Source organism: Dreissena polymorpha, chromosome 4, assembly GCF_020536995.1.
Source record: "Dreissena polymorpha isolate Duluth1 chromosome 4, UMN_Dpol_1.0, whole genome shotgun sequence".
Lineage (NCBI taxonomy): Eukaryota > Metazoa > Mollusca > Bivalvia > Myida > Dreissenidae > Dreissena > Dreissena polymorpha.
This window is the reverse complement of record NC_068358.1, coordinates 75,923,066-75,938,550: the sequence shown is the minus strand read 5'-3', so window position 1 is coordinate 75,938,550 and position 15,485 is coordinate 75,923,066. Positions and strand designations below refer to the sequence as shown.

At 39.2% G+C, this 15,485-nt stretch overlaps 1 protein-coding gene across 4 annotated transcripts in view; it reads left to right on the top strand.

Moving 5' to 3' along the window:
• The window catches only part of LOC127876872 (E3 ubiquitin-protein ligase NEDD4-like), a 61,850-nt gene that overhangs the window by 6,970 nt on the left and 39,395 nt on the right, over positions 1-15,485 (top strand). For all 4 annotated transcript variants that reach the window (XM_052422367.1, XM_052422368.1, XM_052422369.1 and 1 more), the window contains exons 3-4: positions 8,647-8,731; positions 11,578-11,616. In XM_052422367.1, the coding sequence (XP_052278327.1) occupies positions 8,647-8,731; positions 11,578-11,616 (124 nt within the window). The remainder of the gene's footprint in view (positions 1-8,646; positions 8,732-11,577; positions 11,617-15,485) is intronic.

The window sequence follows — 15,485 nt, the reverse complement described above, 5'->3', positions numbered from 1 at the left end:
AGTCACGAAAAATAATTATTTTGGCTAAAAAGGAGGGTGTCCGAAAACTTAGAGTGTCCGAAAACTTTGAGTAATTACGGTACCTTAAATTGGTTCGTACTGATAAACAATTCTTATATAATATATACCGGTATATGTTTATTTGGAATAAGCATGTCTTAAGAGCTACCAAATCTTTGATTATAAATGTTAAATCTATATATCTTAAAATAGCATATTTATATGCCTGTATGTCATGGACTACATGTATATTGTGTATTATATGTATGTGTACTCACGGGGGTTAAAGTCTGATGTATTCTGAAATAAAACCTATTATAATATATCATCCCAACCTGTATAAGTGTGGAAAAACTTATCTTTTAAACATTTATTTGATCTTAACACTCTTTTTTTGAGCATTTATATCCAGGTGTGTTGTTGCCCCTCTGATCAGCACAAACAGATTATCTCTTATGATCAGATACTTTCTGGACAATAACTAATTAATTGTGTCATAAACCATAGGTGTGTCATTTAACATAAATTATGATACCTCTATGTCTTCTCTTGGTATTGAGAAATCATTTAAGCCATAATTTAAAGCCAAAATACTAAAAAGTTGCGTTAACAAAATATGTGAAAATATTTTAGATATAAAAAGTCATTTGTCAAAATAGAACAACTGGAACTATATGGTAAATGTATAATAGCCAGTTTAATAATACTAATAAAATGTTACATAACTATAAATTAAAAATAGTGTTAAAATTTACTTTAACATATTTACATGTAACGGGTACCAGTAAATTAAAAATCCGTTATTATGTGTGAAGATATTAAGTTACTGCAGTGTACGAAACACCATTGTAGAAATCAGCAATAATGTTTGACCACAACAGTGCTTTTGCCACCCAGTCAGTGAGCACGTGCCAAAAATCCAGAATGTAAACAATAACAATCAACTGGTCTGTACAGCCAAGAGAATAAAAACACTTCAATTTTACTTTCAGACTATTGTAGATCACCCTTAAATTATGTTTCTGTATTTATTCTGCAATTACAATAATATTGTTGTATTTGAAATCGATGTCATTCTCAAAGTTATATTCCATGTACAAAATGAAAACGAGTCAATGAGATGTTTTAAAAAATAAGATGGATTGTATTTACATACGTTCATTTGGTAAACCTTGGTACAATACTGTATGTCTCATGTGTTTTGGTTTTGTCCTGTCAAGAATAATATTTCTGAGATAAAACTTCTTACTAGTAACTTGATGGCTTCATTCATTTGTAAGAGGTATGTGATGGTTATGAAATAATTCTCATGTCTTACGTATGCCCCCAACACAAGCAGATGCTGGAATGCATATTTGGAGTGTCTTGTACGTCCATTAGTTCTACAGGCAGTGTGAGGTTTATCCAAAATGATCTGTTTTTCCAACATCAATGCATCTAATACTGTAATAAATGGATGATATCTTTGAATACTTGTCAACACACCCACATAACCTGACCTCTTTTTGACCTTGACAGTGACCTACTTTAAGACTTGGACTAATACAGAAGGTACAGATCAATGGTTACCCAACATCAATACCCAGGGGTGGGCAATTCCTATGCTATGTTATTTTACAAATGGAAAAGTTAATTGATCCATTCAACTTGTCGGTGGACAAATACAATATTGAGAAAATGATTGAAGATCCATAAAAGCTTAGGGAAAATGAAGAAGTTTTTCCCTGGTGGAAATCAGATTTCATAATGGATTTTTTCCCTAAATAAGACCATATCATAAGAGGAAAATCAAAAGATTGAAATGAATTGTAAAATCATTTGTCCCGATAAAAAGAGTGCGGAAATTTTGTGCATCAAACAAAAAGTACAGTTACTAAAAGATCATAAAGAATTAACCTATTTAATTAATAAAAAACTAAGCAGCCAGTAAAGCTGTACATGTACCTGTAGCGCTATGGTAAATACATTTAGCTGCCCATCATTAACCGCTATACAGTTTTATCTATGAATTGCACAGTTATGGTATACACCACTAAAATAGAAATAAGTGTATGCCTGTTAGCTTGGGGCAAGTATATTTTGATCGGGAACTCCATTTAAAAAATGGTTAGTCCAGCAGGTACACTAGCTTTTTCAGGCTTGACACAATTAAATATTGAATAAATATAGGCAATTGTGGTTCAAAATCAATTGTAATTAAATAAAGTCTCTATCTTCCTCTATGTGGATTTATTAAATCGTCTAAAGGATGGAATAACTTTTCCATAATGACAACATTATAAAACAAGTTCAATTACATAAATCACACAAATTTAAAAGTTATACAGAAATCAGACAATGTAATAAATTACAAGAGTCCTCTCCTCCCCAAGCTTTAAAGTTTGTATGGTATGCTGTAAAACAAATTGACTAGATTAAAATGTGGAAGATGGAAAAGGATGTCCACAAAGATCTGGAAATAGACAAGACATACATATAAATACTTAGTTATCTCCCTTCATGGGGGTAAGTTTTTGAGGGTACGTGAAAAACTGATTCCTGAAAATTAAAATGTGTAACAATTATCATGATTATAAAGAATAAAACATGAATGTCTCTCGAATGATCATGATGATTATGATTTCAATAATCTAAAAAAAAAGGTGAATTGGAAACAGTCAACAAATGATAACTATCGGGCATTAAACAGTTTATAAGTCAACACACACAGGTATTTCAACCATCGGTGAAATGAGACTTTCGGCCAGGCCGCCTAGGTGGTAACAGTTCTTTTTCTCCTGGGTTATTGTGTGGTAGCAACCTAGCGAGCTCTCGTGGTATCTTTGTCCCTCCAGTGTCTCTGTTCATGGGAGAAGAGGGATCAGGTTGTACATCCTCGGTTGGTGGGGGTGTATCAGTCTCGACGGCCGGATCCAGGGTTGGTTGTGGTGGAGGCGAGGCCGGTTCCTGTGTAGCTTTAGGGGTTGCTTCCTCCGTAGCAGTAGGTGTTGGTAACGACTGAGGGTGTTGTGCGTGTTTATGAGTTAAAGATGATGATTTGGGACGCTGTGACTCAACTGCTTTCACGAGGGGATCCGTTGGTTTACTGAAGAACAGGGAAAATTTTCTCAAGTACTGTCTGTTACGTAGGGTGACCCTACCCTTTCCATCAACTCTGACCACATGTTGGTGAAATTGCCGCACCTCAATCACTACACCTGTGCGCTCCCATCGCCTGGGCTGGTTTCCAACAAGATTTTGAATGAACACATGGTCTCCAATCTGCAGTGGGGGTAATTGCCTAGTATGTTCCGACCACTTTTCGTGGTCTCTGGAGTGGCGCTTCGCCAATGCCCTCTCGCGATGCGACAGTAATTCCTTCCAAGTCTCGTGTGGTTGATAACGTCCCATCAGTATCGGAATTGGATCACGAATGAGTCGGCCAAACAAAATGAGCGCTGGTGATGCCTTTGTTTCTGGATCGATCGAGTTTCTGTAGACCAGTAAAGCTCTCTGGAATTTGTCAGTGTCTAAAGACCCTGTGGGCGATGTGTTATCCATTAGCATGCGTTTAACAGTCTTCACAGCAAGTTCTGCCCTAGAATTGGCATGTGGGTTTGCAACTGAGCAAAGCCTGTGTCTGACGCCCCAGTTCCGTAGAAACTCTTGTGTCTTACCAGCCGTGAACTGTGGTCCACCATCTGATGTCAACTCTTCCGTAATGCCAAAGGTAACAAATGTCTCCCGAAGACGTTTAACTAGTCCCTCTGCACCAGACTCAGACTTGTACACCATCGGCCAGTTAGAATATCTGTCCACGACCACAACATAGTCAGTATTGTTGTAAGTGAAATAGTCAGCACAAATCTGTTGGAACGGGAACTCAGGTGGCTTAATTTCAACTGGGGGCTGCATGGGGTTTGATTTAGCTATTTTGTGGCAGTGTGAGCATTGGTCTCTAATCCTTGCAATATCAACAGTGATGTCTGGCCAGTATACAGAGTCCACAGCCCTCGCCTGCATTGCACTGACGCCTTGGTGTGCAGCATGAAGTGCGTTAAGTACAGATTCCCGGAATACAGCTGGAATCACAACGCGATGACCCACAAGTATCACGCTATCCACTACACACATACTGGGTGATAAACGATGGTAAGCTCTTAACTCTGGGGGCAAATCTTTGGTATCTTCTGGGAATCCCTGTGCTATGCATTGAACGAGGTTTCGGAGATTCGGGTCGGACGCCGTAGCCTCACGAAGCATGTCCCATGTAACCACTGTACATACAGAATGGAGAGTACTGGACGCTGCTGCCAATGTGGATCCATCATCAGCATCATCGGTATCATCCGATTGTTGGTATAGAGTAGTGAGCACGTCATGGATAGAAATATTCTCATCAGCAAGTGAATGAAGTTCCGCCGGGTCTCCTGGAAGATGGAGGCGTTCCGGACTACCTGTTGGGTAGCGTGATGCAGCATCAGGACCGAGATTCTTCTTGCCTGGAACATGGACCACAGTAAATCGGTATCCAAGTGTCTTCTCCTTGAGGTTTAGTAAGCGTCTGTTGGCAATCTCAGAGAGTGAACGATTATTCAGGATCTGCAGGAGTGGCTTATGATCTGTGGCAATGATAAGGTCTGTGCATCCAAGCACATAATATCGTGTTTGGTGAAGAGCATACACAACGGCTAAAGCCTCACCTTCAATGGCAGCGTACCTACTCTCTGCTGGGTGGGTGAATCTGCTTCCAACAAGACAAAGTTTCCAACCTTCAGGGCAACATGCAGGGGTTCTGGAAGTACATGCACAGTATTTTTGCATCATGAGGAAGCCAACCCCATCAACTGACCAATCTGTGGAAAGACACGTCAATCAAGCAGGGTCAAATAAGCGGACACCATCCCTCATTTCTTGTATGATGGCTTCTTTGGACGGGCTGAATGCTTTGGTGAGTTCATCTGTCCACTCGAATTTTGTAGATGGTTTGAGCAGAGTGCGGAATGGCTTCATTTGCTTTGTTCTGGCAAAAGCATAGGCACCCTGGTTAATGAGTCCAAACCATGCCCTTGCCCCTGTGATGTCTGTAGGGACCGGGAAGTTACGAACAGCATCAATAAACTTGGCACTCGGTCGGATATTGGTAGGTGTAATCGTTAAGCCTGCAAAATCCACAGTGTCTTGCGCGAATTGAAACTTGCTAGGGTTTAGTGTGATTCCATTCCTCGCACACATGTCAAGCCACTCGCATGTTTGGAAAAAAGCAGCCTTGACAGAGTCTGCCCACATACAGGTATCATCAACACATTTAACTTTGTTGTCAAAGTTGGTGATGATGGCATCAAATCGCTGATTATATGCGTCGCCGCTTGCTAGGAATCCCTGAGGAGCTACTTTGTAGCGATACCGACCCCACGGCGTGATGAAGGTGGTAAAGTGCCGATCCTCCTCACGGATAGGCACGGAATGGTAACCGTTCCATGCATCAGTCACAGTTTTCTTCGTGTTTTGTGGGACTTTGTCGGCAAGATGAAACGGGCTTGGCACGTGGTGTGTTTGACGGACGGAACAACGGTTAAGAGGTTGCAGGTCTACCGTTCTTCTGGGGGTGCCGTCAGCTTTACTTGTGACCACCATCCTTGAACACCAAGTTGTGGGTGTGTTAGGACTCACTCGCTAGAGCACACCTATGCGGACATCTCTCTCAAGGTCAGCATGCACCTTTTCTTGCCAATGGATCGGAACTAACGCTGGTTTATGAACTGCTACAGGTTTCGAGTCGGGGTCAATGTGAAGTTGGAGTGGGTCACAGCACATAAGCAGCAATGGCTGATGCTCACAAACATTGAATACAGTTGATCCATAGTAATCAAGCAACCACTTTTTCAAACAGTCAACTTTTTCGTCTTTGGCGTCTATCCCAGGTGGAAGCTCTGTTGGCAGCAGTGGGTGCTTATTTTGCCGTCTTGGACAGGAACATAGTACATCATCTGGGACATGAGTGGAAGCAGCGATCTCAGAAGAATTAACATTACAGATAGGAAATTCTGGATGGATCATTCCCAGTGAAGCAAGAGCTTCTCTGCAAAGAAAAGCCTTATTCATTGTTTCTGAAACATAGCAAAGTAACCTAGTGGATTTGGGAGGTGACATTGCATTAGTGGTTTGAACGTTAATAGCAATAGCTCCGATCACACCTAGATCTTCTTTGATGGCTCCACGCATGGTAAGTTTTACTGGAAGATCTTGCTTTGTGATTCCCATGTGATTGACGTACTGTAATGGCATTATCGAACTTTGGCACCCTGTATCGGCTACCATAGCCATGTTCAAGGATTTCAGTTTCGAGGTGTCATTCATTGGGTACCCAAACAATGTGTGGTCCTGTGGAACTGGTGTGACTGTCACTGTGATCATTGGATGTGGCTTTGAAGGCTGTGCAATCCACTGGCCATCGAACACATGGTGCTGAAGACTATGTAATGTTTGTATGTCACATGATAGGCTTTCTTCAGACACAGTACATAACTGATCAAACACATAACCCACGTCGTTAACATTCTTAACTCTGTTTGAATTTGAATTGTCATGTGGTCTATTGTTTTGATACTTATTGTTCCTATTCTTTGGACAGTTCCTTGAAGATGAATCACGGTGACCCCATGTACTACAATTGACACACTTGCTGCAACATGACGTGAAGTGTCCTTTAACCGCACATTTTACACATGTGGATGTCCATGCCTCACAATGTTTAGTTCTTGTTTTACGGTCATTTCTCTGGCCGTGTGATGGGCCGCCACATGCCCAACATCTCTTAGCAGGTTGTTCATTTGACACCAACGGTTGTGAATTACCTACTGCACCTAGCGAATCGCCAACAGCACTTTTTGTCGCTTTGCCTTGCTCCTTTTGTGCAATGAATGAGACAGTCTCGTCCAAGGTCCTATCAGTCTTCGAGTCCCCGAGGAGATCAGACAGAATTTCCGGGTCAGCAATGCCCCTGATCAAATTGTCTTTTATAATCTCTTCACTGTAATCGAAAACATGCGCACACCCTGGCTCTTTACAGTTGGCTTTGTATTGACATAAGGCTGCCTGACCCCTTAACGTAGCGAGATATGTACGAATTCCAGTTGCAGGGGACTGTACCATGCGATTCATCTTCAGTCTATGTACGAGCGTGCTATCTTCTTTAACAGCTAGTCTCTTTATAGCATTGAAAAGATCGTTCTCTGGCATTTTCGAGACATCACCCTGGATATCTCTCATTAAGTCTGTTCTCAGGTCACTATCACAACAATAAAACAAGGCTGTCGGTATCATGGCGTTCGTGATCGCCATGCCCGCTTTGTACATGTTCCATTGTCTTTGGAAAGCAGACCACTGATCTGGGTCACATCCTATGCCAATTTTTGGCGATTCTAACTTTATCTTGGTGGGCTGTACCGTAGTTGGAGCTGGGTGGGCATTCTTCTCATGGATCTGGAGGGCGGCAGTTAAAGCGGCAGCAAATTCTGGCCCCAGGTCCTGTGATTCCCATTCGCAACCATCAACTGGGCAAGTCAGTTTCACCATTTTCAAATGTTAGTAGGATGAGATTGTTAGATGCTGTGAGATTCAAATGTTAGTAGGATGATTACTGTTAGATTTGTGGACATAAATAAAGTCTCTATCTTCCTCTATGTGGATTTATTAAATCGTCTAAAGGATGTCCACAAAGATCTGGAAATAGACAAGACATACATATAAATACTTAGTTAGTAATAATATGCATTTATTTAGCCTAGGAAAATATTCAATTGAGTCTTGATGATTTTGTGGTAAGAAATAATGCATGTGTCATTTCAGCATTTTTTTGTTTAATTATCTATTGTTTTATTTATTGAAAGTAATTGATATACATGACAGAACATGAACATGGCTGGTTACTCTTTAGCTGGGCAACCAAAATACTAAAGATGGTTGTCCATGCGTGCAACCGATTGTAAAATTCAGTTTCTATCCCTGCACAAGCCATAGCCTTCGCTGATTACGCAAAATAATTTGATTGATTGCCTTGTAATGTGTTTGTTTTTGTTAAGTTGGATCTTGTTCTGTTTTTCAAGAGAAGTTCAGTCATGTCATGATGGTTAGTTTACCAACTCACATGTAAATACTTGCGTTGGCTGGTTTACCAGTGCTAAATGCACATACCGGTACATATGGGAGTAACTGACACCTGCCCTACATGTATCAGAGGAAGAGGGAGACTAGCCATAGGAAGGATTTAATGACATATGCATTATTCTCTGACTGTTCAATGGTATAATACTATTTAAATGTCAAATTGTTTGCAAAATGACTCCAAACTAATCACACATTGCGGACAAAATTTGGACAAGTAATATTTGCATGCTGACAAGAAGAATTTTACAATCAACTGGACAAGTGTAATATTTCCACACCCCTGATACCACTTTTTACAAAGCTTTGATACTTGCGTCAACACATGCACATATCCTAACCTCATTTTGTCCTTGACATTCACATAAGACTAAGACTTTTGATATGTAATCAATACTGACAAAGCTTCCACAGGGGACATATGCTTTTATTGAGCGCAGCATCATGTTTAATCTTCATATATGTGAAAAGGAGTATTTCTTACATTTATCTTATTTCCAGTGATCCATATGTACGGATATCATTGTACAGAGGTCACAGAGAGACTGGCATTATAGAAACTGTACACACAGCAACGGTGAAAAAGGTATACCTACAACAATCACCTCTGTATATTAAATTGTATTGATTGTTATTTTTAGCTCATCTATTTTTTGAAAAAAAAAAAAGAGCTATTGTCATCACCTTGGCGTCGGCGTCCGGTTAAGTTTTGCGTTTAGGTCCACTTTTCTCAGAAAGTATCAATGCTATTGCATTCAAACTTGGTACACTAATTAACTATCATGAGGGGACTGGGCAGGCAAAGTTAGATAACTCTGGCGTGCATTTTGACTGAATTATGTGCCCTTTTTATACTTAAAAAATTGAAAATTTTGGTTAAGTTTTGCGTTTAGGTCCACTTTTTTCAGAAAGTATCAATTCTAAATTTTGCATTCAAACTTGGTACACTTACTTACTATCATGAGGGGACTTGGCAGGCAAAGTAAGATAACTCTGGCGTGCATTTTGACAGAATTATGTGCCCTTTTTATACTTAGAAAATTGAAAATTTTGGTTAAGTTTTGTGTTAAGGTCCATTTTATTCCTTAAGTATCAAAGCTATTGCTTTCATACTTGCAACATACTAACTATCATAAGGGGACTGTGCAGGCAAAGTAATGTAACTCTGACTGGCATTTTGACAGAATTATGTGCCCTTTTTATACTTAGAAAATTGAACATTTGGTTAAGTTTTGTGTTTAGGTCCACTTAATTCCTACAGTATCAAAGCTATTGCTTTCATACTTGCAACACTTATTAACTATCATAAGGGGACTGTGCAGGCAAAGTAATGTAACTCTGACTGGCATTTGGGCGGAATTATGGGCCCTTTATACTTAGAAAATTGAAAATTTGGTTAAGTTTTGTGTTTTGGTCCACTTTACCCCTAAAGTATCATAGATATTGCTTTCATACTTGGAACACTTGCAAACTATCATAAGGGTACAGTTAAAGGACAAGTTGCATAACTCTGGATGTCATTTTTACGGAATTATGGCCCTTTTTTGACTTAGTAACTTTGAATATATGGTTAAATTTTGTGTTTCGATCCACTTTACTTCTTAAGTATCAAGGCTATTGCTTTCAAACATCAAATACTTTCATGCTATCATGAGGTTACTGTACCTGGCAAGTTGAATTTTACCTTGACCTTTGAATGACCTTGACTCTCAAGGTCAAATTATCAAATTTTGCTAAAATTGCCATAACTTCTTAATTTATGATTAGATTTGATTGATACTTTGACAAAACTACTCTTACCTGACATACCACAAAAGACTCCACCCAAACCATCCCCCGTGCCACCCCCCCCCCCCCCCCCCCCGAAACCCCCTCCCTATTTTTTTTTAAAGAACATCTCACAAATGACCACCACACCCTCACACTATACCCCCCCCAGCCCCCCACCCCCCCCACCCCCAATTTTTTTTTTAAACGGTTAAAAAACACAACTATTTATTTTTATTATATTATGTTTGAAATACCGTCCAACCATCGCACCCAAGAATCCCCCCCCCCACCCCCCCTTCCCCCACCCAAATCCCCCCCCCCCTAAATTTTTTTTTTTTTTTTTTTTAAGATCATCTCACAAATTACCACCACACCCTCACACTATACCCCCCCCCCCCCCCACCTCACCCCCCCCCAAATTTTTATGTCCCCCACTATAGTAGTGGGGGACATATTGTTTTTGCCCTGTCTGTTGGTCTGTCTGTTTGCGCCAACTTTAACATTTTGCAATAACTTTTGCTATATTGAAGATAGCAACTTCATATTTGGCATGCATGTGTATCTCATGAAGCTGCACATTTTGAGTGGTGAAAGGTCAAGGTCAAGGTCATCCTTCAAGGTCAGAGGTCAAATATATGTGGCCAAAATCGCTCATTTTATGAATACTTTTGCAATATTGAAGATAGCAACGTGATATTTGGCATGCATGTGTATCTCATGGAGCTGCACATTTTGTGTGGTGAAAGGTCAAGGTCATCCTTCAAGGTCAGAGGTCAAATATATGTGGCCCAAATCGCTTATTTTATGAATACTTTTGCAATATTGAAGATAGCAACTTGATATTTGGCATGCATGTGCATCTCATGGAGCTGCACATTTTGAGTGGTGAAAGGTCAAGGTCATCCTTTACAAGGTCAAGGTCATCCTACAAGGTCAAACATCATATAGGGGACATTGTGTTTCATAAACACATCTTGTTTTTTTTTGAAACGGTTAAAAAACACAAATATATATTTTTATTATTTTATGTTTGAAATACTGTCCAACCATCGCACCCAAGAATCCCCCCCCCCCCACCGCCCCCCCCCCCCCCCCCCCCCCCCGATTTTTTTTTTTTTTTTTTGCATTTTTTGCGCATTTTTGGAAGATAATGTTATAAATGTCCACACCCCCACACTATACACCCCTCTTCACTCCACCCCTCCCTCTTTTGTGATTGAAAATTAGAGTCCCTTCACCTTTAAAAAGAAAATAGATGAGCGGTCTGCACCCGCAAGGCGGTGCTCTTGTATTATTTAAGTGGTTATTGTTGTATTTTTCCTTTGAATGTGTAGTTCAATTGCAAGTGAAAGTAATGATGTTGAGGATATGTGGATGACATTTTTTCATCAACGGTATTCCACACAGCAGGATTTATTTGCCCTTGAACACAGCTGACAAATCAGTTTAAGGGTATATGTCAGGTTTGCAGCAAAGCATCTTTGATAACCTTAAACACACATGATATCTTAACGATTCACTTTAAAGTATTTTGAATCTTCTGTTTCTGTTTATCATGACAGTTCATATTAGCCTTGAAGCTTGGATTGTGTCTTATTATTAATAAACAATTAATGTGCAATTGCAATAATATATACATCATGAATGTGCTTTCACTTTCAGTCCTTGAATCCAGAATGGAACGAAGAATTCTTGTTCAGAGTAAGTAATTCTGGAGCACATTTTTAGCTCGACTATTATATTTGAAATATATATTGGAGCTATCTTACTCACCTGGCATCGGCGTTTCTGTTAGCGTTAGCGTGCAAATGTTAAAGTTTTCGTACTACCCCAATTATTTTCATTGTCCCTTGACATATTGCTTTCATATTTTGCATACTTGTTTACCAACATGACCCCAACCTATAAACAACTCTATCAAGCATTTTTGAGCTCACCTGAGCACAACGTGCTCATGGTGAGCTTTTGTGATCGCATTTTGTCCGTTGTGCGTTGTCCGTCGTGCGTTGTTCGTCGTGCGTTGTCCGTTGTGCAATGTCAACATTTGCCTTGTTCATTCTCTAGAGGCCACATTTATTGTCCAATCTTTATGAAATTTGGTCCAACGATTGTCCCACTAATATCTTTGATTAGTTAAAAAATGGTAACCTTTGCTTGAAAAACATGGCTGCCAAGGGGCGGATCATTTTTCCTTATATGGCTATAAATGGCTATAGTAAAATCTTATTAACACTCTAGAGGCCACATTTATTGTCCAATCTTAATGAACCTTGGTCAGAAGATTCATCCCAATAATATCTTGGACGAGTTCGAAAATGATGCCGGTTGGTTGAAAAACATGGCCGCCAGGGGGCGGGGCATTTTTCCTTATATGGCTAATGTAAAACCTTGTTAACACTCTAGAGGCCACATTTATTGTCCAATCTTGATGAAATATGGTCAGAAGATTTGTCTTAATGATATCTTGGATGAGATTGGAAATGGTTACGTTTGCTTGAATAACATGGCCGCCAAGGGGCAGGGCATTTTTCCTTATATGGCTATATAAGGCTATAGTAAAATCTTGTGAACACTAGAGGCCACATTTATGGTCTGATCTTCATGAAACTCGGTCAGAAGATTCATCCCAATAATATCTTGGACAAGTTCAAAAATGATGCCGGTTGGTTGAAAAACATGGCCACCACAGGGGCGGGGCATTTTTCCTTATATGGCTATATACCGTAGGTTTCCACGTATAGCGCGCTCCCGTGTATAGCGCGCAGGCTGTTTTTTTAATGAAAAAATGGAGAGAAAAAATATTTAAGACAATAAAACCACCAAATCGGACCGAAAATGGCCGCCATTTTACTATTGCACAATCCAATAATCCGGGGCATTGGAAAGCTTTATTAAGCATTCAAAGTAGGAAGCGTCATTATGATTAGGAGCATGGGTTGCATAGCACTATACTTTTCTGACAATTTTGTAATTTTCTAGCAAAAGATTAACAGTCCATGTGCATTTCGTGAAAAACGTGAGAAAATAAGAATTAGTGTACATCGTGTGATTTTTCCTCGGAGAAAGCATGGGCATTACCGGTAAATTTGAATGTCGCATGGGAGACAGGGATACAGTTGTTGAGGTACACCACTGTTGAACGATCAATATTTATACACACAAAATGCAATTGCATATCTTCACGTTCTCAAGTGTCAATTAGTGTCTCAAATGTCAATTAGCGTCTTAACAAGTCGCGGCACATATTACCGTAAAAAGTTGTGTATAAGGCGCACTTTTTTACCCCAAAATTTCATTTTAAAAACTTGATGCGCGTTATGCACACTTACAGCCATGCCAAAACCTGTTCCCTGTCAGTTACCTAGTTGCGGTAATTCTTATCATTCTGTTTCCCGGTGTTTAAACTGTAACTATGTTAATAATAGTGTTATATTTACGATCTGAATAAGATGGACAAACATTATAAAGTTAACATAAATATTTTCTATCTTTTTTCTGGTACGTACAGAGCATTGAAATCAAATTAATTTGAAGAGAATGAAAAACAAGGAAGCCATTTTTATTTAAATGTTATTGTTTTCCCACAATATTATACCCTACTGTACTAGGGTTACACAATTTATTTGGAGGCACTTGTCGATTTACAATAGTATGCTGGCAAGGTCTTTCCCGATATATTTATGATTATTACACGTTTTCATACGTCTTGTCAAGATTGAGGATGTGATTATCGAGCAATTTGCGTCACCTGTCAAGTTTTGTGTAGCTGGGCTATTATCAAAACATGCGAACCGGCAAACGGCATCACACCTCCATTGTTTGTTTATCGCTGGTTATGTCGTAATGGTGTTGAGAAGTTTGAATCGTTAAAGTCTCCTGTCAGTTATAGACACTCGAAAAGAACACATAATATCAGCAATGTAAATAAACGCGCGGTTGTGAATAAGTCATGCATGAATAACCAAGTGACAATACCAATCGATAATGTCAGTTTCTTAGTTATAACTAATCCATCCGTTATGTGTACTCCTCCACGATAAAATCGTGGACAGTTACTTCGGAGACATATGATGAAAACCTTGCTGGTATCCTCGTGGAAAGTGTGTTTTCATGCATAATTCATTTAAATCCAAACATTTATTTTTACGCATAATATGATTAAAAAAACAAAAAACTCGTTGTATCGTTATCGTCTTTAAAATAATTAATAATTGAAGCAATAAAAGAACATGTAAGATCGGAAATGTAAATATAACGATTTTCAGTTAGCCTGCGGTACAGAATTATTCCTCCAATTTTTTGCTTCAAAAACTTTTTTCCCTGATTTTTAGCTTAAAAAAGTAGATGCGCGTAATACATAAATGCGCGTTATACACAGCGTTTTATGGTACTCAATAACATCTGCCAATTACAAAGTGCAAAATGACCCCCTTTCACACCTACTGTTACCCGCAAAAAGACCTCGTTCGCACCTACCCTTGCCTGCTCTCCGGAATGTCAACAACAATCCCCATCGGAATTCATCAATAAAGAAGTGTAAAAACACAAACAAAGAAATGTCCGCAAGTTTATTCAAACAAATTTATTTTTGACCAAAACTTCTACTACCCCATTCATATCTAACAGTAGCGACTTGTTGTTTCGACAATGGCCCCTCAGTCTGTACAATTATAGGGTGGTAGTTTTCTGGAAAAAAACATGGCGGCCATTTTGATTATTTACGATTACACAACATATTTTTTACCAATTTAGCAGCCAGGATAGCGTTGTTTCAATGTATAGCCCGCACCAGCTTTTTAATTTGAATTTTGGAGGTAAAACACTGCGCGCTATACGTGGAAACCTACGGTATGGCTATAGTAAAACCTTGTTAACACTCTAGAGGCCACATTTACTGTCCGATCTTCATGAAACTTGGTCAGAAGATTCATCCCGATAATATCTTGGATGAGTTAAAAAATGATGCTGGTTGGTTGAAAAACATGGCTGCCAGGGGGCAGGGCATTTTTCCTTATATGGCTATAGTAAAACCTTGTTAACACTCTAGAGGCCACATTTATTTTCCGATCTTGGTCAAACTTGGTCAGAAGATTTGTCCCAATAATATCTTGTTATCTCAGGTGAACGGCTTTGGGCCTTTCAGGCCCTCATGTTCATAATTATGGCCCCTTTTCCACTTAGAATATGCAGCAAATTTTAAAGTTTGCGTACTACCCCGAATATTTTCAATGTCCCTTGACATATTGCTTTCATATTTTGCATACTTGTTTACCATCATGACCCCAACCTATAAACAAGAGCAGACAACTTTATCAAGCATTTTGAAAGAATTTTTGCCCCTTTTATACTTAGAATATGCATATTATTGATAAATCCATGTTATAGTTTGCGTACTACCCCAAACATTTCCTATATCCTTTGACATATTGCTTTTATATTTTGCATACTTGTTTACCAACATGACCCCAACCTATAAACAAGAGCACACCACTGTTTCAAGCATTTTGACAGAATTATTGCCCCTTTTATACTTAGAATATGCATATTATTGATAAATCTATGTTAAAGTT